The sequence below is a fragment of the Balaenoptera borealis genome, assembly GCF_965194805.1.
Source record: "Balaenoptera borealis genome assembly, chromosome: 4".
NCBI lineage: Eukaryota > Metazoa > Chordata > Mammalia > Artiodactyla > Balaenopteridae > Balaenoptera > Balaenoptera borealis.
The window spans coordinates 69256211-69274109 of NC_138861.1; the positions used below are offsets into that span (position 1 = coordinate 69256211).

Here is a 17899-nt window from a genome sequence, read left to right on the forward strand (position 1 = left end):
AGAGGCTAGTTTGTTACCGCCCTAATGACAAAGGAGTGTGTGTGTTGCGGGGAGACCAGAGAAGGGGAAATATTTATGGGTCTCTCTGGGTTCTCAACAAAGACCACATTTTCCCTCAAGATAAGGACAATAAAGGACAAAGCATAGACATATTCCCAAATTAAAACATACAAAAGCATACACATACACACAAACACATACACCAGAGTCCAAGAATGTTGCTGAAATTGTAACAGCATGATGTACTAATAATACATTTAAGAATGACTGTTAATAGTACAGCCCCTGTTCTTCTGTAGGTCAGATGAGTTTTAGAGAGCTAATCTGAGAACCAAAACACATTTTCAGCAAGTTGTTTTCAAAGGAAAATGTATTTCAAGAATTTCTGAAAACTGTTATTCTACAGGTTAGACAAACAATTTTAATTACAATATTACAGAATGTCTTGGATAAAGTAGGGAATTTAAAAAATTTACATAATTTCACCAAATGTGTTGTTAAAATAAAATAATGTCATTAAATTTTAGCCTTACAAAACTTTTATACTTTTTGAAAAAGGTCTTTGTTTTGCAAATGCTTTATTTGGAAGTAAATGTGCTTTTGGCATAGTGATCTCTAAATGTAGAAGTGAAATTACTTTAGAAGTCATTATTTTTTTCTGTAAGAAAATTCTTCAATATCTATTTGGTACAACAGATTTCAATTCTCTGAGGAACTGAACAGTGAAAGAGGCGATATGAAACACTTAACATGTATTAAATAAATCCTCTCTCCTTGACGGCTGCCTGGGCTTGACTACCTTCTGGACCACAGTGTGGCAAGAATCCCTTTTCTAATTCAATTGCCATATGGCCATACCTGCTGTTTTTGGCCGCATGATGGCTTTCTCAAAACTTTCTGTATTTCCTCTTTCCCATTAACTACCTTAAAAGCTTGTGTGATTTGTGCCCTGAGTTTCCTGTGCCAATGTTGAAAGAATTCACCCTGGCTTTAAGGTGAGGGAGAGTACAGACATCCCTCAGAAACCATGGGGAAGTGTTTCCAGGATCCCCCGTGGATACCAAAATCCATGGATGCTCAAGTGCCTTACAGCTGGCCCTCCATATCCACTCATGCTGAATGCATGGAACCGGAGGGCCGACTGTATTATGTGTGTGTTTTTACATGCCTGGGCACATACATCCTACCTCATAGTATTCTCTAAGTCTAGACCATTCATTGTCACTTAGATACAATGCAAAACCACTGATTAAGGGGAGACAAATGCTATAAAGGAACAGCTCATTGTACTAAACATAATAAAGTCCAACTTGCAAATGGCCAGATAGACCTGCCATTGAAAAATACAATTTATCTGAAAATTGCCTTTATCCACTAAGCATCATTTAATTTGTGAAATCATTTATTTTAATAGGCTACTTTTGTTTAATTTTTAAGATATATCAGTTCTTTTTTTAAATGAACTTCTATCATATACATAAAATCTATAAATTATGTTTATATCAGTACTGTAATAAAAGAGATAACCTGCTGTTGAAAGAGCAAATGCATTCTGATGACACTACATGCTTATTTGAATCAAGACTGAAAAATCTTACAAGACCAGATATATTTTGGAATTCAAAGGAGAACTTGTCACATACCATAAACCTTGACTTTTTCTCCCATTTACCTATACAAAGATGTCACTGAAATTCTTTTTGTAGCAATTTTTAAAAAATTATAAAATCAGCATATATTGCCATATATTTGATAAAGTCTTACTACATTAATTCAGGTTTATTAGTTTAATACTCTAAACAACTGCTACTAATCTGCATGGATAAATTATTATGCTCTTCCAGAATTATTTTCTTCCAAAATATAAGAAACATTACTGCAAATTAAATAATAATAAAGGTGTTGAAATCTGGATCAGTCTCCTGTAAAAATGTTAATTACCAATTAAGCAAGTACTACCTTTAGGTTTACTCAGAAAACAGAAAAATAAAATAATGAAATTAATTAATTTCTCAAAACAGGACAACAGAAAACCATGCTTCTAAAGCTAATTCTCTTATCCTACTAAAATACTCCTCACCATTTTTCTATCATCAGTCATTTTAAAAAGGCATGGCTCTGTATTTTAAAAAGTGGTAAGACCAATTGACCAACATATATAAATGTCACCTAAAACATATGTTTTATAATGTTTTTAGGTACCAGTAACACTACCAGAGTGTAGTTCCTTATTCAAAGTTAGTTTAACGTTGTTCCATTAAGATGCCTTGGGATACTGTATTTTTTTGCCTGCTTAATTCACTCTTATCAAAGCGGACATCTGACCATTAACCAATTCTTCGAAGTAATGTAAATTAACAATGATATTTGCTTCATTTTCTACAGGACCTAAATCACAGACTAAACTATCCTTGTTGAGTATTAAATGTAACCAGTAAACAATCTTTGTGACTGATAGACCATGAAATTTATAGGGTTTAATTATATCAGGTTATTTATGAGAGTTTGTAAACTACATATTCTTCTTTCCTCTGTAGCATATGCAGATCTTTCTATATTTGTACTACAAATATCTGGCAAGATTGAGAGAAAAAAGAAGGAATAAAGAGAATTGGGGCAAGAAAGAAGGAAGAGAAGTGGAAAAGGGACAGATACACACTTCAAGCATAACTCTACTCTAGTTCTAAGCTTACTGCATAATACATCTGTTAAGGGTTTTTAAATGACATTTGTATCACAGCACACTCATGCATCTAATATTGAAATACTTTGCGAGCAAGTGCATGAACTGGAAAAAAGATTGGCAGAGTAATGCAGGAATGGAGTGTGATCACTGGTACTCAAGACTGGCATTTGTGGTTCAGCTACAATTTTGAATTTTAGAACACAAAACTAGATCTCATACATCAAATATAGGTTAGGTTGTTTTCATGCACCCAATATGGTTGTTGTTTTTTTTTTTGGCCGTGCCACATGGCTTGCGGGATCTTAGTTCATTGACCATGGATTGGACCTGGGCCCTCAGCAGTGAGAGCATGGAGTCCTAACCACTGCACCACCAGGGAATTCCCCTCAATATGTTTTTTAAAAATAAGTGTTTCATTATTTCTTCAGCAAAATACATGTAGTTTGGTGGACTACAAAGGTAAGAAAAGTGCTGTCTGCTATAATTTATTAATACTAAATGTTGGAATAATTCCCATGGTCCCATGTTGCTTGAAATAACAGGAGGCAGTAGCATAAGAATTGTAATCACTACTCTTATAAATGGATGCTTTTAATATAATTTATTTTATAATTGAAACAATGTTGCTAATCATAAAGTTTGTATTCCTTCATTTGTATCAGCTAAGTAATAGTACCAGTAATAACAGTTATAATTTAATAAATGCTTATACATGCCAAACATTTTACATGCATGCATACTTAAATATATACACATATATATGCACACACATACACATACATATACATATGTATTTACTCATACACACACAGTTTAAAATATTGCAGTAGTTTTGCAAGGTACTTATATAATAACCCCCACGTTACAGATTAGAAAGTCAAACTGACTTGCCCACAGCCACATGGCTAATAATTAGTTGAGCCTGAATTTTATTCTAGTCTACCTGACTCCAAAGTCCCTGAACCTAATATGTGTTTCTCAAAAAGAATAAACATACAAGTTATAAAATAAATAAAAGCTATAGTTTTGTTGACAATGATAAATTCTCAATGAGTAGATGAGAAATTTATATGCTGTACATAAAGCACAGATTGTTGAAATATTCCCCAAGTAAAAATACTAGATCTTTCCAAATATAAGGTGATCTCTTGATGTTAGTAAAAATTTTAGTATTTTTAAACAGCTTTATTGCAGTATAATTTATATACTCTAAATCATCCATTTAAAATATATAATTCAATGCTTTTAGTATATTTAAAAGTTGGGAAATGATCACTGTAATCTAATTTTAGAATATTTTCATGGCACCAGAATGAAAACTTGTACCTATCTACAGCCACCCTCCGTTGTCTCTACCAAATTCACTCCCTTGGTATGGTAATGGCTTCCCTACCCTCTCCCCAGTCCTAGTAACCACTATACTTTTTGTCTCTAAGAATTTGTCTATTCTAGATATTTAGTACAAATGGGATCACACATGTGTAGTCTTTTGTGACTGGATTATTTCATTTAACATAATGTTTTTAAATTGTGTTCATTTTGTAGCATGTATCAATACTTCATTTTTATTTCCAAATAATATTCTATCATATGGATATACCACATTTTGTTTATCTTCTCTTCAATTGATGGATATGGGGGTTTCCACTTTTTTGGCTAATATGAATAATGCTGCTATGAATATTCATGGGAAAGTTTTTGAATGAGCCTATGTTTTCATTTTTTCTTGGGTAAATCCCTAGGAGTGGAATTGCTAGGTCATTCGATATCTAATGTTAGCATTTTGAAGATCTGTCAAACTCTTTTCCAAAGTAGTTAGCTGCACTATTTTACATTGTCACCAGAAATATATGAGGATACTGATTTTTCCACATCCTCACCAATATGTGTCATTAGCTGTCTTTTTGATTGTAACCTTCTAGTGGGTGAAATTATGATAAAAGGTAATCTCTAGATGTGGAAGTTATTATATATACTTCTTCGGTTCCAGTAAGAACTTAATTTCCATATTAGACTTCAATTATATTTTCTAAATAACAGGACAGCAGTCCTGATGTTCTCTTATATAAGCTCTGGAATGGATAACTCCTTAACCAAAAAAATTATGCTCAACCCCAAATTCTTATATATGGTGATAATCTTATGCCAGTCATAGGGTTCCTGGGTGATGAAATGATGATACAATAAGCCCTCAGTCTCTGATATACATACACATAAAATATGCTCTTAGCTTTAACAACAGAACATATAACATACAGAGCATTCCCCATACACATATTGAATGACTATCTTGATATATGTCAATGATAAATACTTCTTCATTATCTGTACTTTTTCCCACTGGCCAACCTAAAGTCAAACATGCCTGGTGATAAATATTTAGTAAGGTAAATGCTTCATGTCAACACAATGTTACAAGTAGGAATATTTTACATATAATAACATGCTTAGAGAAATATTTCAGATGAATATATAATGTTCTATGAGTAGGATGACGTGCTTAGACATTGCAAAATCTATTGAGTAAAACTATGCATATAACTTTCAGATACTATCAAGTTTAATGTTCCTTGGCTCGGCTCCTTCTTGGATAATAATATAACCTAGTATTTTAAAAATCAATAATCACTTTTCTACCCAAATGATTATGCTGGTTAGAGAATGAAGTGGCAATAAAGAAACTGGGGGCCTTTTAACTAGCAGAGGAGAGACTACTCCTTTTAGAGCTGTTGTTAAGCTAGTGAGCTAAGAAGACAAATCTAAGATTTAACAGATGATTTATAATAATTTTCAGATCATAAAATTGATTTCAATTATTTTTAAAAGCTCAGTTATGCTTTTAGAACTCAAGGATGTTCTTTCTGGTCCATTAAAAGTGTTCATGACCTAATCAACATCTTTCAGAAAACTTTTACCAATTTTTGAGCCCACATTTTAATTTCTGGGCTATTCTCTGAGCTTTACTCCTTCCCAGCACCCTCCCTTCTCCTCTTCTTGGAACCTACTTCCAGTCCTTTTCCAATCTACCCATGACTTTAACCACTGCTTTTCCTGTCATAAAGTTAGATTTCAAGGAAAGTGCTATAAACTATAAATGCAATTTTTTCCCTTTGAATAAAAATTAACTGTTCAAACAGTTTGCATTTTGGGAGGTAATATTGAGGTAATTAAAGTTTACATGAACTGATTAGTTTCAGGTCATAAAATCAAAGTACTTAGCACAGAATTTCCGTATCAATTGTTTGAATTATTAAGTCAATGCCAGCCTTTCTTTTTTGACAGTATCATATTGGATGGCTTCACCAAAGTCAAATGCTCTACCTCTGAGCTATAACCCCATGGATGGCTTCACTGAATGTTCATATGAATAACAGTATAAGAGACTAATGGTAGATAGAAAAACAGAAAGAAAATGGAAAACACTCCATAGTCAGTGCAATTTAGACCTGTGGTCCACTAGCTGAATTTTTTTTTTTTTTAATGACTGTATTGGACTTTTAATCTGATTTTTTAAGTGTCTGATAATTGTGACTAAATGTAATTCTAAGTAAATTCTCTCGAGAATAATGTCAATACAGATAAAAAGATTTCATTAAACAACATCAGAAAATAATGAGATTCTCTTATAAATATTGCAAATTGATGGCAAACTAAGCAACTTCTCGAAATCAAATTATGTATGCTTTATGTGTATGTGTTTTCTACATAATAATCAATTCAACAGCCCTAATAACATTTAATAGAAAAACACATCATAATCCTTCAGCCAAACGGAATATGATAGTTACCTCTATCTGTATCAAAATAACATTTATTTAACCTACAAAAACAATTCTGTCTCTAATTTTATCTCCTACCATTGATACGATTCTTTACTTTTTAGAAATGTAAGCTATTATTATTATTAAAGGTTTCAGAAATAAAACCTCATTGTTATTACAATAAAATACATTAAGTACATTAAGAGGAGAGAAAAGAAAGAGAAATTTGTTATTTGGATTACTGTAATATGTATTCAATGGTTTTAGTCTCGATGTAATCCAAGTGGTTGAGACTAAGAAGTAAAAATTTAATAATAACAAAATTCCAAAAATAAGTAAAATAGACTTCTGAGAAATAAAAATTTACTGTATTAAGCTTAATAAGAATTTACAGAAAATGAGTGACAATATGTCTCTGAATTCTGGCTAAGTCCAGTTTATTTATGACTGTAGACTTTACATATTTGTATTTTAAAAAATCAATGTAGCACATAAGAAGGTAACACTGGCAGAAACAAACAAACAAACCAAAAAGCCCCCAAATGTGATGAGCAGGAAGTAGGAAATGCCATTTGAAATAAAAGAAATAAACAATAGTAACAGAAACCAGACAACAAAAACAGATTTAATAATAAGGAACAAGATACATAATTCTATATGCAGAAATCCTTCCAGTGTATAAAAATTCATTGCTTATATTTTTATTTGAGACAATATCTTGATTAAACTCCTGACGGAAACATGATCTGTTCATTTCAGCTTATCAAGTAAATACAAATGACTGAATAATGTTTCTTTTTCAACACCTGATTCCTCAATGGGCAAAACAGCACTGTATAGACGTTGGGTTGGATGAATTCCCAAAGAAAGAGGTTAAATCTTTTTTCCATGTATTTTGAAGGTCTCTCTCTGGACAATTTATTGAAAATGCACAAATGAGACACTAAATGCTCTATGCCCACCTGTGAAAGAATTTTAGTGCAATTTTCCCTATCCTTTTCTATCCCTCTTTCATTTACCATTTATTTTATCTGTATCTGTTTTGCTTCTCTTTGTGTTGGGAAAAATCATAATGGTGAAACTGAACTATTATTAAGGCTTGTTTTAAATCAATGCCTGGGAAAAAAATTAGCCTCTATTCTCACAAAGTGATAATGTCAGTAAATGAGATCTTCCAGTTATGTGCAGGAAATTAAAGCAGTGATGGCCAAAACTTTAACAAAGTCACAAGAGACTACATAGTATTGATTCTAAGAAAAGATAGATTCCTGCTATCCAGAAAATGACCTCTCTTTCAAAATAAATGACTAAAACATAAAGCAAACAAGTTGTCAGTTCAGTAATAGGAAAACTTGCAAATATCTAAAGAGAAAAAACAACATAAAACAAAAATAAAAGCCAGTCAAGAACTGCAAGAGAGAAAAATTGAACTATATAAGCACAATATTTATAGTATAGGTCACAAATAACAATATCAGTCAATTTAATACATTAGAGAGAAAATGCATTAATTAAAAGGTAAAATCCTATGATCTAAGGGCAGTAACTGCTAATGGGCTTCTTTTAGAGGGGATAAAAATGTTCTAAAATTAGATAGTGGTGATGGATGCCTAACATTGAATGTACTAAAAACAACTGAATTGTATTCTTTAAAAGAGTGAATTCTATGGTATGCAAATTATATCAATAAAGGTGTTTTTTATTAAATTCTATGATCTAATCCCCCTCCCCTAAAATGTCTTTAGGAGCAAATACAGGCAATATTTTTATCTAATCCTAATCTGGTCCATGATTGCCACTGGGATGCACAAAATGACCTCAGATTCGACCATAATTCACAAAGGTTAGATTAAAAAGTAATTACTATTAGTTACATTTAGACAAATTGTTTTATGTAGCTTGTCACTGTACTCAAGAAAAAAATTCAACAGAAGCGAGATGGTCTTCTTTTAATCGTATTGTTGGCGCTTCTACACCAACGTATATTCTAACTATGCTCCCTATAACTCTGGAGTCCTCTTTCTGTTCCCTCCTGAATCTTCTCTGCTGGGAAACGAGCTGCTTTATTGCCAGCATATTCAGGCTGCTGACTGCTGGTGAAAAGTCATGAAATTTGGCTTACTAACTTCTGTACAATTGATGTTGTCTAACCTCATCTGAGCCTACACTACTGCTTGGAAGTCGTTTTATTAATGTCTAATTGGCTCCTTAACACATTTTCCATAGTGCTCATTTCAAAGCTTTTCAAATCTGTCCTCTCAGTGTGACCCCACCTATTCGCTCACAAATCAGCATCTCCTATTTGATGGAAAAATTCCTCCACTTCCAAATTTATCCTTTCTGTTATTTCCTTCACACCTCAGAAGACAGGGGTCATCTGACTATTTCAAAAACATCCTAGTTTTAGTGGAAATAAGCCTGACTTATTTCATCACACGTTTGTCACTATCTACCTCCATCACCATGGACAAGGCAATTAATTTACCTGGTTCTTGATTTTTTTTCATCTATAAAATTAATGCCTTGGACTAGGTGAATTCTAAGGCCACTTTCAGTACTAAATCAAGGTTTTTCTCACCTTATGTCTAATCTTATGCCTTTCTATCCCCCTAGGACCTTTTCTTTTCATTCAGCCTATATATATATTTAATACAAATGAGGCATAAGATACTTTCTCTCTACTAATCTTCTCTTACCAACTTGATTCTTCCCAACCTAGATATTTTGGGACTTCATTTTTAAAAATTCTTCTTCATTACTGTTACCATGAATTAATATTTTCACTATTTCTCAATCAAACTTTTTCAGGCTGTAGATAACACTTGAAGACTCTACTTTGTTGCCACTGGCTTATCTCTTCACACTTTCCAATTTGGCTTCTGCTTCCAGCACTTTGCCAAAATAGTTGTTGCAAAGGATAAATGGACAGAGAATACCACCTTGAAACTTTCTTCTCACTTTCCCCATGGTTCTCTTTTAAGGCTCTGGTCATCTCTTTTCTTTCTTTATTTTTATTCTCCCTCCTCAATCTATGTTCTAAATGTGAGTATTCATCAGAGATCTATCTTGGTCTTCTTTCTAAACTTTTTCTATTGAAACTCATTCATTCTCAGGATCCCAATTATTATATTGATGTGGATTACTGAAATATTTTTCACTGAATTCCTTTCCAAAAGTATGCTGATCATCTCTATGGGTATGTTTCACCAATTTGAAGGTATGTTGAAAATAAAGTTCATCACTGTACTCCAATAGTCACCTAGGGGAAAAAAGGAAAACACAAGCTGCCCCTGCTCATATACTCTATCTTTCTGTTAATGATATAAGTTACTTTCTAGTGACTAGAATTAACATGTCAGGAAGAAGAGAAGCCATTAAAGTCAGGGACTACACTGTTCTCTGAATACACATCTTTAATACAGCTAGTTCTTCATTTGACAAATGTCTCAATGCTCTGAAAGATATTAAAAGTATCATCCTTTTATAATTACTCAAGGTTGTGATGTAGATGTGCAATCTCAGGAATATTTTTTCTCTCTTTACATCATAACAAAAGTACAACCCATGAATTGAATTATCTCCATTTGCTTCTACAGTTCTGTTGTTTATTGCTGTGGAGTGATAGAAAGACCTTAGCTTCTGAGAAAATGCAAAGTTTCAATTTCAACTAGATTTTAAAAGAGGAAAAAAAAGGAAAGAAAACATAAACTCACACTTTATCTGTTCCATAACTCCTATAGTCTACTGCAGCTGACACAGCCACAATGAGCGCAGGCATCCCATAGCCGACCAGGTAAAAGTATTTCCTTCGTGAATGTTCACTCTCAAAAACTTCCACCAGCATGATATATAGCTGCACTCCCTCCAGGAACATCCACGTGAAGGCAGCCAAGAAGAAGAAATGTAAGAGAGCAGCAAAAACGGCACAGGCAATCTAGGGAAAGGAACAAATGAGTCAGTCAAATAACTACCAAATGAAATACCAACTGCCATAAAATTAAAATAAATATTTATCGAGACTGCAATAATAAGATTGGTCTGCAAAAAAATAATCGAGACAAGATTCTTAAAATTCAGACATTAAAACCTAATTAGATATAACTTATCTGTGAAAACTGTATTTAACATTTTATTAATAATGGCTATGGATGACAACAAAGCACTATAATAAGAAAAAAGTATAACATATAGGGAAAAGTTCTAATAAAATCCTATTGATAATTATTACTGAGATTAGTCTAAAGGTTTTAAAAGAGATCTCATGAATTTTTTTCTTGGTCATAATCCTGTGTTTATTAACATATTAAGTCCTTCAATGTAAGTGAAAGAGAAACACTAAAATCAAAGAGAATAAAAGCTCTTAAAATAAAAAATATAATAAAGTATTTTATAATGAGATTATTAATTCATTATTATTTATTATTTATTTCTTCCTTGCCTTGTTTCAGAAAGGATTTAAGATGACATTGGGAAGTTCGTACTGCATAGGTGTAAATGTAGATCTGGTTAAAATAAAGTGTTCCAGGAATGCTTTCATTCTCTCATTTTTTGTTATATTACTAAATGTTGGTCTATACAAGCTTGGTCACAAAAGGCAGCTAGCCCTTACTTTGGCATGTTTTCTAAGGTACTACAAATTTCAGCTGACCATATATTAATTTTCTTATGCCAGTTCCTGAAATTCTCACTCCTTTGGAGGGGAGGCCTTCAGTTTTTATAAGAAGTCCTAACTAAAATCTACAGTTCCTACTAGAAAAGGCAACAAATTTATAGAAATTATCTGATTAGTATGGATTCAATGACGAGTATGATCCTTGAGAAATGAGATGAAGGGCAGGTCTATTTCCTTGGATTAGAGAGATGATGATGAAGGGAGATGAGGCACTCAAGTGTCAAAGGGGCTGGAAAGAGAAAGCAGAGCCTGACTGCCACATAACAGGCAGGAAGAGAACACATATCCAGCAATAAGAGTAAAGACAAGTTGGGCTGATCTGCACTCAACCCAAATTTTTCAAATCAATCACTGTCCTTTATGCTACATGTCAGAAGTTTTGTGTAGTATGCAACATTTGGAGAAGTTTATCATACCATACGTAACATCAAGAAGCAAAAATAAGAATAAGGTTTCTAAATGAAAAGAAATCACAGAGCATTTGAATTGCAGGTTAAAAAGAGAACGAAATGATTTCTTCTTGGGAAATAACATAGTTTTCCATTTCTTGCTTTGTAGAGTTAGAACTTCAACTATTAATTTTTGTTATCAGAAGGCTTTACTTTTTTGGAGAAAAAATGTGCACTTTGATTGCTTATTCATCTGTATGCATTTATGGGAAAAACTGTCACATTTGTATATGATAACCAGTTAAAAGTATAATCACCATAATTGTACCCTTCACAGCCATTAATCATGAATGTGTAATCACAAACATGAATCCAACAGCATTTTCATTGTAACGTACTGTATACATATGGACACATACCAGAGAACAGCATTAAATGAATGAATTATTTATTATGCCTACAAGTCTTCCAAAAAATGAAAATTTTCATTTGCAGTTTTAGTCATGAGAACCAACTTGCGTTATGTGCATGAATCTTAAGTTAGTAGAAAGGGCCTCACAAAAATTACAAATGTGCATAAAGTCTGTTTAATATATTAGATATTGTCTGTTGATCATATTTTCTGTTTGGGTTTATCAAGAATAGTTGGCTAGTGCTATTCATTTTTTCCTATTTCTTTCCTTCCCTCCTTCCTTTCCTCCCTCACTCTCTCCCTCCCTCTCTCCCCATCTCTCTCCCTCCTTCCCTTCCTTTCTTGATGTGGCTAAATGTGGTTAGTAGTAAAGTATAAAGTATGAAGTTAGCACTTAAAGATGTAAACAGAACTTGAGAAAATATAAAGTGTAAAACAAAATTTGGGAAGAGTATATAAATTATAAAAATGACATTGAGTTTGAACTATATTCCAAAATAGGTCAATTAGAAAAACCCATGTTAGGAGACCTTCAAGATGGCGGAGGAGTAAGACGTAGAGATCACCTTCCTCCCCACAAATACATCAGAAATACATCTACATGTGGAACAACTCCTACAGAATGCCTACTGAATGCTGGTAGAAGACCTCAGACTTCCCACAAGGCAAGAAACCCCCCACATACCTGGGTAGGGCAAAAGAAAAAAGAAAAAAAAAAGAGACAAAAGAATAGGGATGGGACCTGCACCTCTGGGAGGGAGATGTGAAGGAGTAAAAGTCTCCACACACTAGGAAGCCCCTTCAATGGTGGAGATGGGGGGTGGCGGTGGGGTAGCTTTGGAAGCATGGAGAAGAATGCAGCAACAGTGGTACAGAGGGCAAAGCGGAGAGATTCCTGCACAGAAGATCACTGCCGACCAGCACTCAACAGCCTGAGAGGCTTGTCTGCTTACCTGCTTGGGTAGGTGGGGGCTGGGAGCTGAGGCTCAGGCTTCAGAAGTCAGATCCCAGGGAGAGGACTGGGGTTGGGTGCATGAGCACGGCCTGAAGGGGGCTAGTGCTCCCCACCTAGGCTGGAGGGAGTCCGGGAGAAAGTTTGGAACTGCCTAAGAGGCAAGAGACCATTGTTTCAGGGTGCACGAGGAGAGGGGATTCAGAGCACCACCTAAATGAGCTCCAGAGACTGTCATGAGCCACAGCTATCAGCACGGATCCCGGAGACGGGCACGCAACGCTAAGGCTGCTGTTGCAGCCATCAAGAAGCCTATGTGCAAGAACAGGTCACTATCCACCTCCCCTCCCAGGAGCCACTGCCAGAGTCCCGTGAAACAGGGAAAACTTCCCCAGGAGAACACATGGTGCGCCTCAGGCTGTTGCAATGTCACTCCAGGCTCTACCACTGCAGGCTCACCCCACATTCCGTACCTCCGCTCTCCCCAGCCTGAGTGAGCCAGAGCCCCCTAATCAGCTGTTCCTTTAACCCCGTCCTGTGGGGGCTAAGAACAGACGCCCTCAGGCAACTTATATGCAGAGGTGAGGCCAAATCCAAAGCTGAACCCCAGGAGCTGTGCGAACAAAGAAGAGAAAGGGAAATCTCTCCCAGCAGCCTCAGGAGAAGCAGATTAAATCTTCACAATCAACTTGATGTACCCTGCATCTGTGGAATACATGAATAGACAACAAATCATCACAAAACTGAGGTGGTGGACTTTGGGAGCAACTGTAGACTTGGGGTTTGCTTTCTGCGTCTAATTTGTATCTGGTTTTATGTTTATCTTAGTTTAGTATTTAGAGTTTATTATCATTGGTAGATTTGTTTATTGATTTGGTTTCTTTCTTCCTTTTTTTAAATATATAGATATACATATATATTTTTTCCTTTTTCTCTTTTTGTGAGTGTGTATGTGCATGCTTCTTTGTGTGATTTTGTCTGTACAGCTTTGTTTTACCATTTGTCCTAGGGTTCTGTTTGTCCGTTTTCTTGTTTGTTTGTTTTTCTTTTTCTTTTTTTTAAGTACAGTTTTTAGCGCTTGTTATCACTGGTGGATTTGTTTTTTGGTTTGGTTGCTCTCTTCCTTCCTTCTTTCTTTTTTTTAATTACTTTTTAATTTTTTATTTGTAATAATTATTTTTTATTTTTTAATAACGTTATTTTATTTTATTTATTTATTTATTTATTTATTTTTCCCCTCCCTTTTCTTTTTTTTTTAAATTTTATTTATTTATTTATTTATTTATTTATTTATTTATTTACGACTGTGTTGGGTCTTCGTTTCTGTGCGAGGGCTTTCTCCAGCTGCAGCAAGTGGGGGCCACTCTTCAACACGGTGCGCGGGCCTCTCATCATCATGGCCTCTCCTGTTGCGGACCACAGACTCTAGACGTGCAGGCTCAGTAATTGTGGCTCACGGGCCCAGTTGCTCCGTGGCATGTGGGATCTTCCCAGACCAGGGCTCGAACCCGTGTCCCCGGCATTGGCAGGCAGATTCTCAACCACTGCGCCACCAGGGAAGCCCTCCCTTTTCTTTTGATCCGTGTGGCTGACAGGGTCTTGGTGCTCTGGCCGGGTGTCAGACCTTTGCCTCTGAGGTGGGAGAGCCGAGTTCAGGACATCGGTTCACCAGAGACTTCCCGGATCCATGTAATATCAAAAGGCGAAAATCTCCCAGAGATCTCTGTCTCAATGCTAAGACCCAGCTCCACTCAACGACCAGCAAGCTACAGTGCTGGACACTCTATGCCAAATAACTAGCAACACAGGAACACAACTCCACCCATTAGCAGAGAGGCTGCTGAAAATCATAATAAGGTCACAGACACCCCAAAATACACACCTGGACGAGGTCCTGCCCATCAGAAAGACAAGATCCAGCCTCATCCACTAGAACACAGGCACTAGTCCCCTCCACCAGGAAGCCTACACAACCTACTGAACTAACCCAGGCCACTGGGGGCAGACACCAAAAACAACGGGAACTACGAACCTGCAGCCTTCAAAAAGGAGACCCCAAACACAGTAAATTAAGCAAAATGAGAAGACAGAGAAATATGCAGCAGATGAAGGAGGAAGGTAAAAACCCACCAGACCAAACAAATGAAGAGGAAATAGGCAGTCTACCTGAAAAAGAATTCAGAGTAATGCTAGTAAAAATGATCCAAAATCTTGGAAAAAGAATGGAGAAAATACAAGAAACATTTAACAAGGACCTAAAAGAACTAAAGGGCAAACAAACAATGATCAACAACACAATAAATGAAATTAAAAATTCTCTAGAAGGCAGAAGAACTGATAAGCGCCCTGGAAGATAAAATAGTGGAAATAACTACTGCAGAGCAGAATAAAGAAAAAAGAATGAACAGAATTGAGGACAGTCTTAGACAACTCTGGGACAACATTAAACGCACCCACACTCAAATTTTAGGGGTCCCAGAAGAAGAAGAGAAAAAGAAAGGGACTGAGAAAATATTTGAAGAGATTATAGTTGAAAACTTCCTTAATATGGGAAAGGAAATAGGCAATCAACTCCAGGAAGTGCAGAGAGTCCCATACATGATAAACCCAAAGAGAAACATGCCAAGACCCATATTAATCAAACTATCAAAAATTAAATACAAAGAAAAAATATTAAAAGCAGCAAGGGAAAAACAACAAATAACATACAAGGGAATTCCCATAAGGTTAACAGCTGAAACTCTGCAAGCCAGAAGGGAGTGGCAGGATATATTTAAAGTGATGAAAGGGAAAAACCTACAACCAAGATTACTCTACCCAGCAAGGATCTCATTCAGATTCGATGGAGAAATTAAAACCATTACAGACAAGCAAAAGCTGAGAGAATTCAGCACCACTAAACCACCAACAAATGCTAAAGGAACTTCTCTAGGCAGGAAACGCAAGAGAAGGAAAAGACCTACAATAACAAACCCAAAACAATTAAGAAAATCGTAATAGGACATACATATCGATAATTACCTTAAATGTAAATGGATTAAATGCTCCAACCAAAAGACATAGACTGGCTGAATGGATACAAAAGAAAGACCGATATATATGCTGTCTACAAGAGACCCACTTCAGACCTAGGGACACTTAACGACTGAAAGTGAGGGATGGAAAAAGATATTCCATGCAAATGGAAATCAAAAGAAAGCTGGAGTAGCAATTCTCATGTCAGAAAAAATAGACTTTAAAACAAAGACTATTACAAGAGACAAAGAAGGACACTACATAATGATAAAGGGATCAATCCAAGAAGAAGATATAAAAATTATAAATGTTTATGCACCCAACATAGGAGCACCTCAATAAATAAGGCAAATGCTAACAGCCATAAAAGGGGAAATCGACAGTAACACAATCATAGTACGGAATTTTAACACCCCACTTTTACCTATGGACAGATCACCCAAAATGAAAATAAATATGGAAACACAAGCTCTAAATGATATATTAAACAAGATGGACTTAATTGATATTTATAGGACATTCCACACAAAAACAACAGTATACACTTTCTTCTCAAATGCTAATGGGACAGCCTCCAGGATAGATCATATCTTGGATCACAAACAAGCCTTGGTAAATTAAAAAAATTGAAATCATATCAAGTATCTTTTCCGACCAAAAAGTTATGAGATTATATATCAATTACAGGAGAAAAATCTGTAAAAAATACAAACACATGGAGTCTAAACAATACACTACTTAATAACCAAGAGATCACTGAAGAAATCAAAGAGGAAATCAAAAAATACCTAGAAACAGTGACAATGAAAACACAATGACCCAGAACCTATGGGATGCAGCAAAAGCAGTTCTAAGAAGGAAGTTTATAGCAATACAATCCTACCTCAAGAACCAGGAAACATCTCAAATAAACAACCTAAACTTACACCTAAAGCAATTAGAGACAGAACAAAAAGACCCCAAAGTTAGCAGAAGGGAAGAAATCATAAAATCAGATCAGAAATAAGTAAAAAGAAATGAAGGGAACAGTAGCAAAGATCAATAAAACTAAAAGCTGGTTCTTTGAGAAGATAAACAAAATTGATAAACCATTAACCAGACTCACCAAGAAAAAAAGGGAGAAGACTCAAATCAATAGAATTAGAAATGAAAAAGGAGAAGTAGCAACTGACACTGCAGAAATACAAAAGATCATGAGAGATTACTACAAGCAACTATATGCCAATAAAATGGACAACCTGGAAGAAATGGGCACATTCCTAGAAAAGCACAACCTTCTGAGACTGAACCAGGAAGAGATAGATAATATAAACAGACCAATCACAAGCACTGAAATTGAGACTGTGATTAAAAATCTTCCAACAAACAAAAGACCAGGACCAGATGGCTTCACAGGCAAATTCTATCAAACATTTAGAGAAGAGCTAACACCTACCTTTCTCAAACTCTTCCAAAATATAGCAGAGGGAGGAACACTCCCAAACACATTCTGTGAGGCCACCGTCACCCTGATACCAAAACCAAACAAATATGTCACAAAGAAAGAAAACTACAGGCCAATATCACTGACGAATATGGATGCAAAAATCCTCAAGAAAATACTAGCAAACAGAATACAACAGGTTGTACATCATGATCAAGTGGGGTTTATACCAGGAATGCAAGGATTCTTCAATATTAGCAAATCAATCAGTGTGATAAACCATATTAACAAATTGAAGGGAAAAACAATATGATCATCCCAATAGATGGAGAAAAAGCTTTTGACAAAATTCAAAACCCATTTATGATAACAACTCTCCAGAAAGCAGGCATAGAGGGAACCTACCTCAACATAATTAAGGTCATATATGACAAACCCAAAGCAAACATTGTTCTCAATGGTGAAAAACTGAAACCATTTCCACTAAGATCAGGAGAAAGACAAGGTTGTCCACTCTCACCACTATTATTCAACATAGTTTTGGAAGTTTTAGCCACAGCAAGCATAGAATAAAAAGAAATAAAAGGAA

The 17899-nt window shown here is 35.2% G+C and overlaps 1 protein-coding gene across 2 annotated transcripts in view; it reads right to left on the reverse strand.

Moving 5' to 3' along the window:
* Positions 1-17899, reverse strand: part of ADGRL3 (adhesion G protein-coupled receptor L3) — a 563380-nt gene that overhangs the window by 83220 nt on the left and 462261 nt on the right. For both annotated transcript variants that reach the window (XM_082390059.1, XM_082390060.1), the window contains one exon: positions 10161-10381. In XM_082390059.1, the coding sequence (XP_082246185.1) occupies positions 10161-10381 (221 nt within the window). The remainder of the gene's footprint in view (positions 1-10160; positions 10382-17899) is intronic.